Source organism: Lipotes vexillifer, unplaced genomic scaffold, assembly GCF_000442215.2.
Source record: "Lipotes vexillifer unplaced genomic scaffold, Lipotes_vexillifer_v1.1 scaffold190, whole genome shotgun sequence".
Classification (NCBI taxonomy): Eukaryota; Metazoa; Chordata; class Mammalia; order Artiodactyla; family Lipotidae; genus Lipotes; species Lipotes vexillifer.
The window spans coordinates 644,167-662,096 of record NW_006794958.1 but is presented as its reverse complement, the minus strand read 5'-3'; the positions used below and the strand labels follow the sequence as shown (position 1 = coordinate 662,096).

Here is a 17,930-nt window from a genome sequence, read left to right as displayed (position 1 = left end):
TGCTACCATCTGATTCAATAATTCACCTATGAATGAATTTTTACAATATATTAATCATTGTACCCAGTGCTGGAAGTACCATGATGAATAATATCTTGAGATCCTTCCTCTTAAGGAGCTTATAGTCTAGGAAGTTGTTTATAAATAAATACCTGAGTGATGAAATCTGTATTTATACTATGTACAGATATGTTAACATCCATCTTGTTAGTATTGGGTTGAAGAGTGGCTAGCTAGGTATAGTTATTGGAGTTTGAAATTTAAGGATAACTTTTACTTATATAATTATTTTGTAAAGTTAATTGTTTTAATTTTTTTTAGATGCAGAGCTCTCTTAGGTCCCTTCATAATAGTGCAGCTAAGAAAAGAGCAAAACTGAGTGGCAGTACTTCTGATCTTGAAAGCCCTGATTCTGCAATTAAACTCGACTTGACTGTGGACTCTGCATCTCGATCTTCCTCTCCAAACATCAGCTCTTACAGTGAAAGTGGAGTTTACAGCCAAGAATCTTTGACTTCTTCTCTGTCGACAACTCCCCAGGGGAAGAGAATAATGTACTTTACCTTTTGATATGTTAAATGAATTCTGATCTGTAATTTGTAGTCTGAAGCTCTAATATCATATTTAAAAAAAAAACTTTAAGACCATTTTCTAGTTTTTGAAGCGTTGAAATACATTTAAAAGACAACAGAAAATTTATAGATATTACCTTGGTTGGCTTTGGTTTGGGGTGGTGGTGGAGAAACAGAACACAACCCCAACTAAATTAATATAAATCCTAGTCCCAAAGCCCCACTTACTCTTATGCCTATCTAAGATTTATTCTAATATTCCTTGTCCTTTAGCTCTTTTCTGTATCATTGACTCTGACGATTGACCAATAGCTGATATTACTGTTTTCGCTTAATGATTTTCGTTTAAAACTCAGCACCAGTTTCCTCTAATCGATGGATAAATTCCACCCAGCCATTACCCAACTATTTCTTATATTTTGTTATTCCATTATGTTGTGCGAGTTCAGGACTCCATGCAGTAGCTTTTGCAGCCCTCTCAGGAGTTTCCTTACCGCAGCAGTGCTAGAATTAGAGTCCTGGTCACCCCATACTGACAGCATAGCAATTCGACAAACTTTTCCAGATTACCTCAATAACCCCCCTTTTTTTTTTTTTTTTTTTTTTAATGTGGTACGCGGGCCTCTCACTGTTGTGGCCTCTCCCGCTGCGGAGCACAGCTCCGGACGCGCAGGCTCAGCGGCCATGGCTCACTGGCCTAGCTGCTCCGCGGCATGTGGGATCTTCCTGGACTGGGGCACGAACCCGTGTCCTCCGCATCGGCAGGCGGACTCTCAACCACTGTGCCACCAGGGAAGCCCCCTCAATAACCTTTAAATCTTAAACAGTGATCCTACCTTGATTTCTGAAAATCTCTGTGACCCTATTCTAGAATTTTGGGGAATCCTTTCCCTCTTTATTGTATTTTATCTTATTTTTAAATTTTATTTTTTATTTTATATTGGACTATAGTTGATTTGCAATGTTGTGTTTCAGGTGTATCCCTCTTTATTTTAGACAAAAACCTAGGAGTAGAATTACTAGGTCTTGGGTAGATGGACATTTAACTTTTTAAATAAGTGCTAAGCTGTTTTCTAAGATGCTTGTGCAATTTTATACTCCTGTCAGCAATGTATGAGAGTTCCAGTTGTTTTACATCCTTATTAACCTTTGGTGTTGTCAGTCTGTTTAATTTCATTTTCCTTTGATTTTATCCATACCATGTTTACATATAGAGGTAAATATTTAAAATTAAATTTAAATTATTTTTACTTAAGTGAACTAGAACCTCTAATAGGTAGAGATTACATAATCCAAGGAGAGATGATGTTCTGTTGAACATTAATGTAAAAGGGCGTTTTATTTCAGCAGTTCATAGAATTAAACCAGATTTTTGTGTCCCATTGTGAGAGGTTTGTCTCATTCCATGATTTCCTTCCCCACATTTTTTAGCTGAAACAGCAGCTTATTTTGCAGTTGGAAATTTTTTATTACTGGAAATTCCTTTGTTGTAATTACTTGTGTAGAATAATGCAATATATTTACAAAATGAGTTTGGAATGGCTATGTGGGCTGGTGAAGTAATTATGTTTACATTAAGTTACCAGCCATTTAAAATATATACATTTATCTCTTAGACCTAAAGTTTTTCCTTTATCTTACATGAATGTGAAATTTTATGTTACATACTCTTACAGTTTCAAGGTTCTGTAAGTAATCTGGAACGCAATTGGGAAGAAAAGTTCATTTTATATTGTTGATATAACATTTAGAATTCACTATTTGCAATATTGTTTCATAGAGTTATTCTCTTCAGATATTAAACTCGGTGAGAAAGGAGTTCAGTATACCCTCATTTATGGACTGAATTATCTTTAATGAATTTAGTATTTCCACATTTTATTTTATTAGTTTAAGAGCAATTATTCTCAACCAGCTTACATCCTGCCTTAAGAATCATGGCCAAAGAAAGTCACTACTAATTCTGCAGGGCTTTCATCCTTACGTGGGTTGGGAAGGAAAAATTATTGAGAACCACTTTTCTAGAGACTGAAGTATTTTCTTTCATCTAAGTCAAATACACTCAATATAAATGTAAATTGACAGTCATCTAGTCTAGAGAAATTACTCTTTTAAAATATTTAACATTGATTTCTCACTAGGTCAATTAACAAATATGCCTACCCAACTACTAAGGATTGTACTCCTTTGTAAAATCTCTTCTTAATAATATCCATCACTGACTTATTGGCATTTTAGCTCTTACTGATTTTAAACATTTCCCTTTATGTACAGACTTAATATTCTTCAGTTTACTTTCTTTGTGAAACAAGGCCTGTAGGCCTTTATAAAGTCAAGAAAGTATAGCAAAAAATAGTCCATGAAGAAAACGGCATTTGCTAAAACTCACTTGTTGCTGATCTCATAATATTATTAAGTCCCTATTTTTATATTATATATGAAGGTAGATAATATACTAGATGATTAGAATCATTTGGCTTAGTTCTGGAATGGACTGTCTTTGGGTCAGGTTTTTTTTTCCCCCTTACCCAAAGAAAGATTAAACAGCACAAATTGTAGTGACTTCACTTCCTTTGGTAATCCTCTCATGAATAATTAAGGATTGACCATACGTTGAAAAGGTTGGAAGTTCAAAAGGTGAAATAGGAATACCAATAAGAAATATTCTTAGCCATAGTTTATCAGACTTGTTGCTGCCTCACTATCAAAGTTTAGTGAGTTAATAAAAGTATAGAGAGGGCTTCCCTGGTGGTGCAGTGGTTGGGAGTCCGCCTGCCGATGCAGGGGACGCGGGTTCGTGCCCCGGTCCGGGAGGATCCCACGTGCCGCAGAGCGGCTGGGCCCGTGGGCCGTGGCCGCTGAGCCTGCGCGTCCAGAGCCTGTGCTCCGCAATGGGAGAGGCCACAGCAGTGAGAGGCCCGTGTACTGCAAAAAAAAAAAAAAAGTATAGAGAATGTTTGATATAAGAATGCTGAATAGCTCTAGATCTTCAATGTTTATTGAAATTACTTTGTTTCATTGTAGGTCAGACATATTTCCAACATTTGGATCAAAACCTTGTCTAACAAGACTTTCTTCTGCAAAGAATAAGAACTCTCAGGTAGCTGAACAAAGCCCCAGTGCAGGTATTCTATGACTGTTTTATAAATATGTTTTATAGAAAGTATGATTTTTAAATGATTAAAAAATGATGGCAAATGTATTTTAGATTTAGAATTTTTGTAATTACTAATTAAGACTAACCATCTTCTTAACTCCTTAAAAGGCCATTTTGGCAAGAATACTTATTATTCTTGGAAGAAAAAATACTTACCTGAATAATTGATACCCCTTTAAACCCATAAGTTACCCGTTCTGGCTCCTACACCAAGACATTTTGATTTAATTGATACAGAATATGACCTGGCCATCAAAGTTTTTGAGAACTCTCTAGGTGGCTCTCTAGGTGATTCTAAAGTGCAGAATAGTTTAGAAACCACCTGGGGCCACAAAAGACAATTTCTTTTAAAAATAATATTTAACTAGTGTAAATATCCTGTGTTAAGCATTTTGCAAACTAACCTGGAAATCACTAATTTATAACAGCAGTTCTTAGAAAATAGATTCAGGTATTAGTAATAAATTAGAAAAATATTTGAATTCTGATCAATTTAGGATGGGAACTGTATGTTCTTCTTTATGATTTGTAAAACTATTGAATTATGAATTAATTGTAGCAAGTTGGGATATGGTATTTATTTTCGCATGATCTCAGTGTGAAAGTCCTAACAACCTTAAAGTTTACCTTATAATTACTTTCCTAAAAAGCTGTGTGTGTATCTAACTGTTTGCTAAGATTTTAAATTTCTTCCTCCTAAATATATCTTAATTTCATCTCTTTGTAATTCCCACTATCACTCTTACTCATTTTTTACCTAGCCGCCTAACATTTCTCTCCGGCTTCAGTCTCGTCCACTTACAATCCCTTTCCCATAATGCAAAACTGACTATATTACCTAGCCTAAATTTATTCAGAGCATTCTTCTTTGATCAGAGCCGTGCAGACATCTCCAGCTTCATTTTCATTTCCTGCTTTGTATGTTGTGATCCATTTAAATCAAACCACCTTCAGTACCATTTCCTATCTCTTTGCAGTTGCACATACTGTTTCTTCTGGATGAACTCAAATCCACACCACACCCCATTCAGCTGTGAGAACAACTCAGTTGCTTTCTCTGGGAAGCCTTCCCAATTCACAAATAAAATTGATATTACCTCTTTTGTAATATCATTACATTTTGCACTGACATTTTTATAGTGGTATTGCACTATATGAGTAAAAAGTATTTTACTTTTTTGGACTCTCAGATTCTTGATCCCCAGAGATTATTTACCCCTGATTGCCAACAAGTGCCTGTCATAATTATAAAAGCCCAACTCAGCTATGGTGTGTCTGGTATACTGGCTTCCACAAAGCTTGTGTGTTAGACTAAGAGATAGTTATTCTACTAGGCACAGGAAGGCAATGTATATGTGCTTTGGAGTCTGAAAGATCCCAGCTGGAATCCCAGTTTGATATTTTAATAATCATATTCTTGCTCTGTGCAAGTTACTTAATTGCTTTGAAACTAGTTCCCTCATCTGATGATGTAAACCTTGAGAAGGGTAGTGAAGATCTAAGTATATAACATATATAAAGCACCTAGTACATAGTGGGCACTTGGTAAGTATTTGTTCTTCTAAAGGGGAGGACCCAAAGAAATATAATACATAAACTTATTCTTTAATTCTTTTTTAAGGTTGATTATCCTAATAAATTATTTATTACTTTACAAATAATTATATGTTTGAAGAGACACTTTGTTGCCAGGTTGTATCTAGTTTATAAAAATGGAACCCTCTTTTGGAAGAATATTCTTGGAATTAGAAAAGGGTAGATTTAGAAAACCGAGATTTGAGTTTCCCTCTGACCCTAGTTGTATGACCTTGTGAGTCATTTAAATTTTAGTGGAGTGATAGGTCTTACAGTAATACATGCTTCTGTATGCGATGTTCAATGTTTCCTAAACTTGTTTAATAGTCAGTCAAGTTTGCCTAATCCTAGGAGTCACTAGGAATGCATATAACATACAGGTTTTGGGGCCTCACCTTATACCTACTGAATCAATCTTCAGAGTTAGAAATCTGCATTTTTAACAAATAAGTTAGGTATTTCTAGGATCAAGTTTTAGAAACACTGTTATTGTATTTACTGTAAGATATTCTTGGTTAAATTTAATATGCTTCCAAAATGTTAAGTTGCTGATGGTTTAGGATTTTATAAATTTGGGTTTACATTTTTTTGTTTCTTTGGGATAGGGTTTGTTTTGTTTTCAGTAAGCAAGTGATTTCTACAAGTTTATTGTTGTTTAGTTGGTGAAACATAAAAATGGTAATGCTCAGAATAAGGACTACCTGAAGATAAAAACAAAAATAATTACATAAAAATTATAAATTCATTCTGTCTTCACATCAGCATTTCCAATAAAGATTTCCACATAGATTCCACTACTATCTACTATAGCACATTGTGCTGAATTTCCTGAATGTTGTTTTAGCAAACTTTTTTCCCGTAGCTTTAGTATCAACTATTAGTAGAAAGCATTTCCATCCAAAGCCAATATCTTTATGAGGCTTACTTTATGAATTAACTATCAAAATTAAGAAGAATTTAGTCTCTATCATTTAATAGCAGATAGTTTTTAAATCTTTCTCAATGAATCTGACATAGTGCCCTATACTCTTCAGTACTCTCTAGCCCAGCAGCCACCAGCCACCTCCTCTCCCTGCTGTCCTGTTTTTATTAAAATACCCTCCATAGTATTAAAAACAAATTATATTTTATTGGTATTACTTAATGGTTTACATGGCAGCTATACATAAAAATGGATGGTGACTTAAATACATATTGCCTAGGATTTTCCATTTAGTAGTTTTGTGGTTTTAACAGCTGCAAAGTATTAGTATAGGGTGTTCAGTTTAAACATTAAAATGTAGATTAAAATTTTAGGTATTTATTAAAAGGAGGCCTACATTAGGGTTTGATTTGTTTTTAACTAGGAATATAACATTTGTATATTTATGGTACACTAGTCCCTGTACTAATAACCCCTTTGCATTTTCTTCATTCAATCCTCACAGAGGTTCTGGAAGAGCTACTACTATTATCCCCATTTTACAAATAAGCTTAAGTGTCTTGACCAGCTTCTGTCAGCAATTTAAGTGGCAGTGCTATGATTTAAAGCCAGGAAGCATAACTCCAGAATCTGAGCTCCTTTCCTATATAGTTTATTGCCTCACAAGCCAGACCATGAGAGTGGGAGAAAAGAGAGAAATGGAGAATATAGGCCTCTCTCAGGAAGCAGTTTAAAAATTCTAGATTTAAAAAAATTCTGTTTTGCTGTAAAGTGTAAAATGTCATTTAAACATTAAATGCCTGTCATGTTTTAAAAATATATATATTTGATTATCTCTTTCAAACATTGAATTTTGTATTTCATTGTAATTTTAAAGCCTCTTTTATAAAATGTGATAGTATGGCTTATAATAAATGTTCTGATCTGCTAGTAAGGTAAAAAGTATTATAAAAATTTTAAATAAGATAAAACTTTTAAAAATTACTGTAATGTTATAATTTTTAATATTATGTTATTGAACCTTTTTAAAAGTTTAGAAGCCAAGATAGATTTAGAGGAGAGATATGTACCTATGGTATTACATCATTCAAATAAATATTTTTATGTGTTTTATTTATTTTATAGGGATTACAACATCCAATGTAAGCATAATTGGCCAACGTGTGAACTATGGGTTTGGATGTGGTGATTTTGAAGATGATAGGTCACATGACATTTCACCTAGTGTTTTAAAAATACAAAATAAGGAACACCCAAGACATTATAAGCATACAAAAGGTTAGTAAATTTCATAAGTTCATTTTTAAGATTCAGTGTCTCTCTGTAAGCATGCCAATAAAGAAAAACTAACTGAGGTTTCTCAGTTTTGAGATTTTTCTTCTTACCCTTCTGCTGCTGTGTTGTTGTTTGAATAATTTTGCCAAATAGGAGAACACATAGGTTCACATACTAATTTATGGTTTTGTCTGAGGAGCCAGTGCAGGGAAGCTATTACCCAAGAGGTTAAAACTAGGGTTTCCCTGCTGACCTTTAACCCCGGGATACACACACGCATACACACACATACAGACATTTTAACATTAAAATGTGACGGAGAAATCATGTGAACAAAAGACTCCCAGGTACCTACCTAGGTTGTAACTATGGAGTAAAACTGTGGAAACAGGAATATAATTTCCCTGTGGTAGAACCTGGGAAGCTTCCTTGTTATTTAATAATTTACATTCCTTTTTTTTTCTTTTTAAACTTAGTAGCAAGGAGCACTTCTGTGACTGCTCTGTTTTTTTCAGAGATCCTGTTTCAGCTGCATTTAAATTTTTTTCCTCAGGGTAAAGAGGAAGTGATTTTGTTTTGTTGTTGTTGTTGTTTTTTACTATTGGGGTATAGTTGCTTTACAATGTTGTGTTAGTTTCTGCTGTACAATGAAGTGAATCAGCTGTATGTATACATATATCCCCTTCCTCTTGGACCTCCCTCCCACCCATCTAGGTCGCCACAGAGCACCAAGCTGAGCTCCCTGTGCTATACAGCAGGTTCCCACTAGCTATCTGTTTTACACATGGTAGTGTATATATGTCAATCCCAATCTCCCAATTCATCCCACCACCCCTTCCTCCCTCTCCTGTGTCCACACGTCCATTCTGTATGTCTGCGTGTCTATTCCTGCCCTGCAAATAGGTTAATCTGTACCATTTTTCTAGATTCCACATATATGCATTAATATATGGCATTTGTTTTTCTCTTTCTGACTTACTTCACTCTGTATGACAGACTCTAGGTCCATCCACCTCACTACAGATAACTCAATTTCATTCCTTTTTTATGGCTGAGTATATTCCATTGTATATATATACCACATCTTCTTTATCCATTCATCTGTCGATGGACATTTACGTTGCTTCCATGTCCTGGCTATTGTAAATAATGCTGCAGTGAACATTGGGGTGCATGTATCTTTTCGAGTTATAGTTTTCTCCAGATATTTGCCCAGGAGTGAGATTGCTGGATCATATGGTAGCTCTATTTTTAGCTTTTTAAGGAACCTCTATACTGTTCTCTACTGTGGCTGTATCAATTTACATTCCCACCAACAGTGCAAGGGGTTCCCTTTTCTCCACACCTTCTCCAGCATTTATTGTTTTTTTGATATTGAGGTGCATGAGCTCTTTGTATATTTTTGGAGATTAATCCATTGTCAGTTACTTCATTTGCAAGTATCTTCTCCCCTTCTGAGGGTTGTCTTTTCCTCACGTTTATGGTTTTCTTTGCTGTGCAAAAGCTTTTAAGTTTCATTAGGTCCCATTTGTTTATTTTTGTTTTTAGTTTTGTTATTCTAGGAGGTGGGTCAAAAAACAAAGAGGGAGTGATTCTGAAGGGTATAAATATTTCAATAGAGTAAACAGAAGTCAATTGTGGCCTACCAGTAAATGTAAGGAGCTGTCATTTTTTTGTGTGTAGCAATCTTGGTTATCATAAGGTCAACTTCTCTTGTTTCTGGTCACCTTAAGTCATACATGTGCAGGTAATCAGGCATTTTAGACATGTATATTTTTTGTGGAGCTAACACAAATTCAGTAAGAGGGAACTTGATTAGAAACCTTTTGTGTTTGTTTTCTGTTGTTGTTGTTTTTGTTTTTTTGGTAAATTTCTTAAAATTTAATCCTTAATATAATTCATAGTATCTGTTCTTTTTAGGAGAGATAATTTGTCCATTGTTTTTACAAAAGAGAATGACAGGATTTTTTCATATTTACTTATATATTTTATTTCTTATATAAAAAAATCAAATGTAAAAATACTTTTCTTCCTAAAGGTAGTATAATTTAATTGTTTTTAAATAATTGCTGAATATGTTCATTTACTGCCAGTGGCTCTTTTTGTTTTGGGCAACAGACTCATAAAAATATTTGTGTCTTTGATCAATAGTTAATTCTACTCCAGAAAACTACTTCACACTCACACTTCCAACTCTAAACCAAACATATACTAGGTCTATCTGGCCAACAAGAATAAACATGTTCAAAACCAAACTTACCTTCCTTTCTGGACCTGTTCCTCCTCCTTTTTAATCTATTTTTATTAGCAGCATTACCATTTTCCCAGTTACGGAGACGTAAAACTTTACAGTCATCTTTTCTACTTCTCCTTATCCTCCAAGTTCAGGCAGTGACCAATCTTACCAATTCTTTTCAGTTTAATTTGGGCTTTCATTACTTCTTCCCTGGATAATTACAGTAGCCTTGTGATAAGACATTTTATCACTTATTTTCATTTCTTTTTAACTAAGGCTACATACTCTTCCAGAATTATCTTTCTAAGGTACAGTCATCATCTCTTCCGTACTCAAAACCTTGAGTGGTTTTCACAGAATAAATTTCCTACTCTGTAGCATAATTTTTAAGACCCTTAATAAATCTTGCCTCAGCTTACCTTTCTTGAATTACCTCTCACTATACTTCTTTTCATGCCCAATGCTCTAGAATTCTTAATACTAGAAGTTTTCTTGGTTTGTATGTACAGTCTTCATTGATGCCCTTTCCTAATCTTAATGTGTCCAGATTATGTCTGTTTTTTGAATACTGGCTAAAAGCCATTTCTTTAGGGAGCTTTCCCCATGTTTCTGGTCTGGAGTAGTATAAGATAAAGTTAAGATACTGTCATCTTTATATCCCTGTTATGCTTTGTATATAATGGTGTCCGTGCCACATGTTAAATGAATGGAGTGGTGATGAGCCAACCAAAACTAATAGTGTGGCCTTGGGCACAATCAGACAAAACTTGCATCCTCAAATAATCAGGTTAAAGTAAATATTGAGTGCAGTGCTGAAAGGAATAAAAAAAACTTCCAAAAGAAATATTGGCAATGAGTGGCAAATGTGAATGGATTCCTTTTACAAGAAACTTCAGACTTTTTTAGGATTAGCTCTCAGAACCACCTCTTCTTCCTTTTCTCTGCTGGTTGTCCCTTTGAACCTGCCCATTTTCTAGCATATTAACCTGGAGCCCCAATTAATGATTTGAGAAAGTGATTAAGATGGATGCTTAAAGAGTGTTAGCCAACTAGATTCCATGAGTTAATATTTTCTCTTTCTCTGTCTGAATGAATGGGACAGAAATAACAACAAAAAAAGATTATATAAGGATAGTTCATATGCAAAAAATCTTTTAAGCATACTTTTTCTTTACATGTTAGAATTGAGATTTGAGCAATATTTCTTTCAGTAATTCTTTGCTTAGAAGAAACTGTAGGGTAAAAAGTAAAAGTAACATTAAAAATGATGTTATGATCGCTGCTCATTAATTATTTCCAGTTCTCCTTTTGGCTAATCAGCAGCAATACACTTCTCTGACCCTTTGCAGTTAGATGATCACATGAGTTTCTTTAACCAATGAAACATAATCAGAAGTGACATGTAGGTAGAAGGGCTTTAGAACAGGTTCATGATTCTCTTTTTCCATCTTCCTCCTGCCACTATGATTCTGATGTTCTAGGTGATGAACCCTGGTCCTTGAGTAAGGATTATATGGAGCAGAACCTCTCCCCTGTTTCAAGAACGAATATTACATGATTGAAAAAAAAAGCTTTGTTTTGTTAAGGTAAAAATAAAAACCAAAAAATGGTGTTATGTCAGCCTCTCTTATAAATGAAATTAAGCTACTTAAATATGTTTTTTATGTGTTTCCTCATGAGATTTGTCTAATTATCAATCATCTCTTAATAGTTTATGTATAAATTTTATGTTTGTGAACTATTGTGGAGCAAATTGTTCCATTTACTGAGATTTGTTTCTCTTTGTCACCAAACAGTTTTTGGGGCTACCTGATGTTTCTGTCGGTTGACCCTAAATTAATTATATTTTGCTTTCCATTTTTTCTGCCTTATAACATTCATCTAACATTTATTGAGCACCTACTATGTGCCAAGCACTGTACTAACGGTCTCTGGAAAAGAATGATAATCAAAACTAGACATAGGTCCTGTACCCATAGGGCTTACAGTCTAGTAGGAGAGAGGATAATTAAATAAATAATCACAAACTGAGCTAGAAGTTAACCTAGGAAAGTACAGATTGCTGTAAAATTGACTTGATCTGTTCCTGGGGGTTAGAAGCTTTCCTTCAGAGTTATCCTTTTGTTGGTTGATTATCATGTGGTGATTATTTTCTTGTATATCTTTTCCACTCTCTTCTTTTTGGCTGTGTCAGGTGTACATTGTTGTGCTTGGGCTTTCTCTAGTTGTGGCAAGTGGGGACTACTCTTGGTTGCAGTGCATGGACTTCTCATTGCCGTGGCTTCTCTTGTTGCAGAGCATGAGCTCTAGGCATGCGGGCTTCAGTAATTGTGGCACGTGGGCTCAGTAGCTGTGGCTCACGGACTCTAGAGCACAGGCTCTGTAGTTGTGGCACACAGGCTTAGTTGCTCTGTGGCATGTGGGATCTTCCTGGACCAGGGCTCAAACCCATGGCCCCTGCATTGGCAGGAGGATTCTTAACCACTGCACCACCAGGGAAGTGCCATCTTTCCCACTCTTAACCTTGGCATGTATAAACTTCTTAAGTGTTTCAAGGTTTCTTTTCTCTCTAGTGCCTAGTCTGAACTAGGTTTCTTCTTTTAATTGAAGTATAGTTGATTTACAATGTTGTATTAGTTTTACATATATAGCAAAGTGATTCAATTATATATATATTTTTCAGATTATTTTCCATTACAGGTTATTACAAGATATTGAATATAGTTCCCTGTGCTATAAAGTAAATCCTTGTTGCTTATCTATTTTATGTATAGTAGTGTGTATATGTTAATCCCATACTCCTAGTTTATTCCTCCCTTCCCTCCCATTTCTATTTGGTAACCAGAAGTTTGTTTTCTATGTCTGTGAGTCTGTTTTTGTTTTGTATATGGATTCATTTATATTATTTTTTATATTCCACATATAGTGATAGCATATAATATTTGTCTTTCTCTTTCTGACTTACTTAGTATGATATTCTCTAGATCAATCCATGTTGCTGCAAATGGCAATATTTCATTCTTTTTTATGGCTGAGTAATATTCCATCGTGTATGTGTATATATGTATGTATGTATACATATATGTATATAATATATACATATACATCACATCTTCTTAAACCAGTCATCTGTTGATGGGCACTTGCGTTTTTTCCATGTCTTGACTATTGTAAATAGCACTGCTGTGAACATTAGGGTGCATGTATCTTTTCAAAGTAGTGTTTTCATTTTTTTCTGGATATATACCCAGGAGCGGAATTGCCGGATCATGTAATAGTGTTTTCCATCATGGTTGCACCAATTTACAGTCCCACCAACAATGTACAAGTGTTCTCTTTTCTCCACCTCCTCTCCAGTATTTATTATTTGTAGACTTTTTGATGGTGGCCATTTTGACTGGTACCTCGTGATTTTGATTTGCATTTCTCTAATACTTAGCAATGTTGAGCATCTTTTCATGTGCCTATTGGCCATCTGTATGTCTTCTTTGGAGACATTTCTGTTTAGGTCTTCTGCCCATTTTTTGAGTTTGTCTTTCTGATACTGAATTTTATGAGCTATTTGTATATTTTGGATATTAACCCTTGTTGGTCACATCAATTGCAAATATTTCCTCTGATTCCCTAGGTTGTCTTTTCATCTTGTTTATGGTTTCCTTTGCTATGCAAAAGCTTTTAAGTTTGATTAGGTCCCATTTGTTTATTTTTGCTTTTATTTCTTTTGCCTTGGGAGACTGATCTAAGAAACATTAGTAGAATTTATGTTTGAGAATGTTTTGCCTATGTACTGTTCTAGAAGTTTTATGGTGTCATGTCTTACATTTAGGTCTTTATGGGTTTATTTTTGAATATGGTGTGAGGTAGTGTTCTAATTTCATTAATTTACATGTAGCTGTCCAGCTTTTCCAGCACCACTTGCTGAAGAGACTGAGAACTTCTCAAACATAGAGAAGGAAACAGATATCCAGGTACAGGAAACACAGAGGGTCCCAAACAAGATGAATCCAAACACCCACACCAAGACATATAATTAACATGGAAAAAGTTAAGGAGAGGGTTCTAAAGACAGCAAGAGAAAAACAAAGAGTCAAAGAGTCAGTTACAAGGGAACCTCCATAAGGCTATCAGCTAATTTCTCTGCAGAAACTTTGCAGTCCACAAGGGAGTGGCATGATATATTCAAAGTCCTGAAAGGGAAAAACCTACAACCTAGGATACTCTACCCAGCAAGTTTATCACACAAATCAAAAACATACATAGATTCACAAAAACCAAAAAGAAAGGAACTCCAACATAATACACAATCATCAAACCACAAAAAGAAAAACAAAAAGAAGAAATGAACAAAGAAGAGCTACAGAATCAACTGGGAAACAAGGTTTAAAATGGCAATAAGTACATACCTATTAATAATCACTTTAAATATCAATGGACTAAATACTCCGATCAAAAGGCACTGAATGGGGGCTTCCCTGGTGGCGCAGTGGTTGAGAGTCCACCTGCTGATGCAGGGGACACGGGTTTGTGCACCAGTCTGGGAAGATCCCACATGCCACGGAGCGGCTGGGCCTGTGAGCCATGGCTGCTGAGCCTGCACGTCCGGAGCCTGTGCTCTGCAACGGGAGAGGCCACAACAGTGAGAGGCCTGCGTACCACAAAAAAAAAAAAAAAAAAAAGACACTGAATGGCAGATTGGATAAAAACACAAGAACCTACAACATGCTGCCTACAAGAGACTCACGTTAGGGCAAAGAACACATACAGATTGAAAGTGAGGGGATGGAAAAAGATATTTTATGCAGATGGAAATAACAAGAAAGTGGGAGTAGCAATACTCAGACAAAATAGACTTTTTTTTTCTTTTTTAAATAAATCTTCGTTGGAGTATAATTGCTTCACAATACTGTGTTAGTTTTTGTTGCACAACAAAGCGAATCAACCATATGCGTACACATGTCCCCATATCCCCTCCCTCATGAGCCTCCCTCCCATCCTCCCTATCCCACCCCTCTAGATCATCACATAACACTGAGCTGATCTCCCTGTGCTATGCTGCTGCTTCCCACCAGCCAACTGTTTTACATTCAGTAGTGTGTGTATGTCGATGCTATTCTCACTTCACCCCAGGTTTGCCCTCCCACCCCATGTCCTCAAGTCCATTTTCTAAAGACAAAATAGACTTTAAAACAAAGTTCATAAAGAAAGACAAAGAAGGACATTATATCATGATAAAAGGATCAATACAAGAAAAGGATATTACTCTCATTAACATATATGTACTCAGTATAGGAGCACCTAAATATACTATATAAAACAAATACTAACAGACATGAAGAGAGAAACTGACAGGAATACAATAATACTAGGAGACTTTAACACCCCACTGACATCAATGGACAGATTTCCAGAGAAAAAGTCAATAAGGGAACAGAAATCCTAAGTGATGCAATAGACCAGTTGGACTTAATTGATATCTATAGGACACTACATTGATGAAACCCAGAATACACATTCTTTTCAAGTGCCCATGGAACATTCTCTGCAATAGATGACATACTAGGTCACCAAACAAGCCTCAACAAATTTAGGAGGATAGAAATTATTTCAAGCATCTTTTCTAACCACAATGGTATGAAATTGTAGAAATCAGCCACAGAAAGAAAAATAGGAAAAAAAACCATCACATGGATACTAAGCAACATGGTAGTAGAAAACCAGTGGGTAAACGATGAAACCAAGGAGGAAATCAGAAAATACCTCAAGACAAGTGACAATGAAAATACAACTTTACAAAATCTATGGGATGTAGCAAAAGCATTTCTAAGAGGGAAGTTTATAGCAATACAGACATTCCTCAAGAAACAAGAAAAATCTCAAATAAACAACCTAACCTACCACCTAAAAGAACTAGAAGAAGAAGGACAAACAAAACCCAAAGCCAGCAGGAGGAAGGAAATAAATAAATATCAGAGAGGAAATAGAGATTAAAAAAAAAAGAGATCAATAAAACCAAGAGCTGTTTTGTTTGTTTTTAAGATAAACAAAATTGACAAACCTCTAGCCAGGCTCACCAAGAAGAAAAGAGAGAGGACACCGAAAAAACATAAGAAGGTAAAGAGAAATAGCAACTGATACCACAGAAATACAAAAACTCATGAAGAATACTATGAAGAGTTATATGCCAACAAATTGGACAAACTTTTAGAAATATACAGCCTGCCAAAATTGTCAAGAAGAAACATATTTTGAACAGACTGATCACTAGAAGTGAAATAGAATCTGTAATTTAAAAAGCTCTCTGCAAGCAAAAATCTTGGACCAGACAGTTCACTGGGAAATTCTACCAAACATATAAGACCTTACACCTATCCTTCTCAAACTATTCCAAAAGATTGAAGAGGAGGGAACACTCCCTAATTCATTCTGTGAAGCCACCGTCACCCTGATACCAAAACCAGACAAAGACATTAAGAAAAGAAAAAAGAAAGAAAATTACAGATCAATATGTTTCATAAACATAGATGTACAAATCCTCAACAAAATATTAGCAAATATTTTTTGATTTGGTCCAGTGGTTAAGAATCCACCTTCTAATGCAGGGGACGTGGGTTTGATCCCTGGTCGGGGAACTAAGATCCCACATGCCGTGGGGCAGCTAAGCCCGTGTGCTGCAGCTACTGAGCCCACACGCTCTAGAGCCCATGAGCCACAACTAGAGAGCCTTTGCACCGCAGCTACTGAGCCTGCACACTCTAGATCCCACGTGCTGCGATGAAAGATCCCACGTGCCGCAGCAAAGATCCTGCGTGCCACAACTAAGACCCAATGCAGCCAAATCAATCAATCAAAAAAAACCTTTCCAAAATATTAGCAAACTGAATCCAACAATACATAAAAAGGATCATACATCACGATCAAGTTGGATTCATTTTAGGGTCACAAGGATGGTTCATCATAATAAATCAATCAATGTGATATATCAATACTACATCAACAGGAAGCCATATATCATCTCAATAGATGCAGAAAAAGTATTTGATAAAATTCAGCATCCATCCATGGTAAAAACTCTCACCCAAGTGGGTATAGAGGGAACATATCTCAAAAGCCATTTACAGCAAACCCACAGCCAACATAATACTTAATGGTGAAAAGCTAAAAGCCTTCCCACTAAATTCAGGAACAAGACAAGGATACCTGCTCTTACCACTTCTATTGAGCATAGTATTGGAAGCAATCAGACAAGAAAAAGAAACAAAAGGTATCCAAATGGGAAGGGAGGTGGTAAAACTGTCCCTATTGGCAGATGACATGATACTCTATATAGAGACCCCTAAAGACTCCACACAAAAATTATTAGAACTAATAGATGAATTCAGCAAGGTAGCAGGATACAAGATTAATATACAGAAATCTGTTACATTTTTTACAGTAACAATGAAATATCAGAAAGAGAAGGTTAAAAAAAAATCCCATTTAAAATCACGTCAAAAAAAAAATACTGGACTTCCCTGGTGGTTCAGTGGTTAAGACTCCACACTTCCAATGCAGGGAACATGAGTTCGATCACTGCCAGGGGAACTAAGATCCCACATGCCTCATGGTGTGGCAAAATGAAGAAATGAAATGAGTGAAAGACCTATATGCCGAAGACTCTGAAACATTGATAAAGGAAACTGATGATGATTTTAAGAAATGGAAAGCTATCCCCGTGCTCTTGGATTGGAAGAGTTAATGTTTAAAAGTCCATACTACCCAAAGCAAACTATACAGGTTTAATGTGATCCCTGTCAAAATACGCATGGCATTTTTCACAGAACTAGAACAATAATACTAAAATTTTTATGGAACCACAAAACATCCAGGATTGCCAAAGCAATCCGAGGAAAAAAGAATGAAGCTGGAGGCATATCCCTTTGAGACTTCAAACAATACTGCAGCACTACAGTAATCAAAACAGCGTGGTATTTGCACAAAAACAGACATATAGATCAATGGAACAGAATAGAGAGCTCAGAAGTAAACCCACGCACCTACAGTCAATTAATCTATGACAAAGGAGGCAAGAATATACAATGGTATTCTAATTATAAATATTTATTGAGTTGGGCTTCCCTGGTGGCGCAGTGGTTGAGAGTCCACCTGCCGATGCAGGGGACACAGGTTCGTGCCCTGGTCCGGGAAGATGCCACA

The 17,930-nt window shown here is 35.7% G+C and overlaps 1 protein-coding gene across 1 annotated transcript in view; it reads left to right on the top strand.

Annotated features, from left to right (window-relative positions):
- Positions 1-17,930, top strand: part of TOGARAM1 (TOG array regulator of axonemal microtubules 1) — an 87,541-nt gene that overhangs the window by 29,925 nt on the left and 39,686 nt on the right. Inside the window, exons 6-8 of the mRNA XM_007467371.1 lie at positions 322-554; positions 3,597-3,697; positions 7,352-7,504. Coding sequence (XP_007467433.1) covers positions 322-554; positions 3,597-3,697; positions 7,352-7,504 — 487 coding nt within the window. The remainder of the gene's footprint in view (positions 1-321; positions 555-3,596; positions 3,698-7,351; positions 7,505-17,930) is intronic.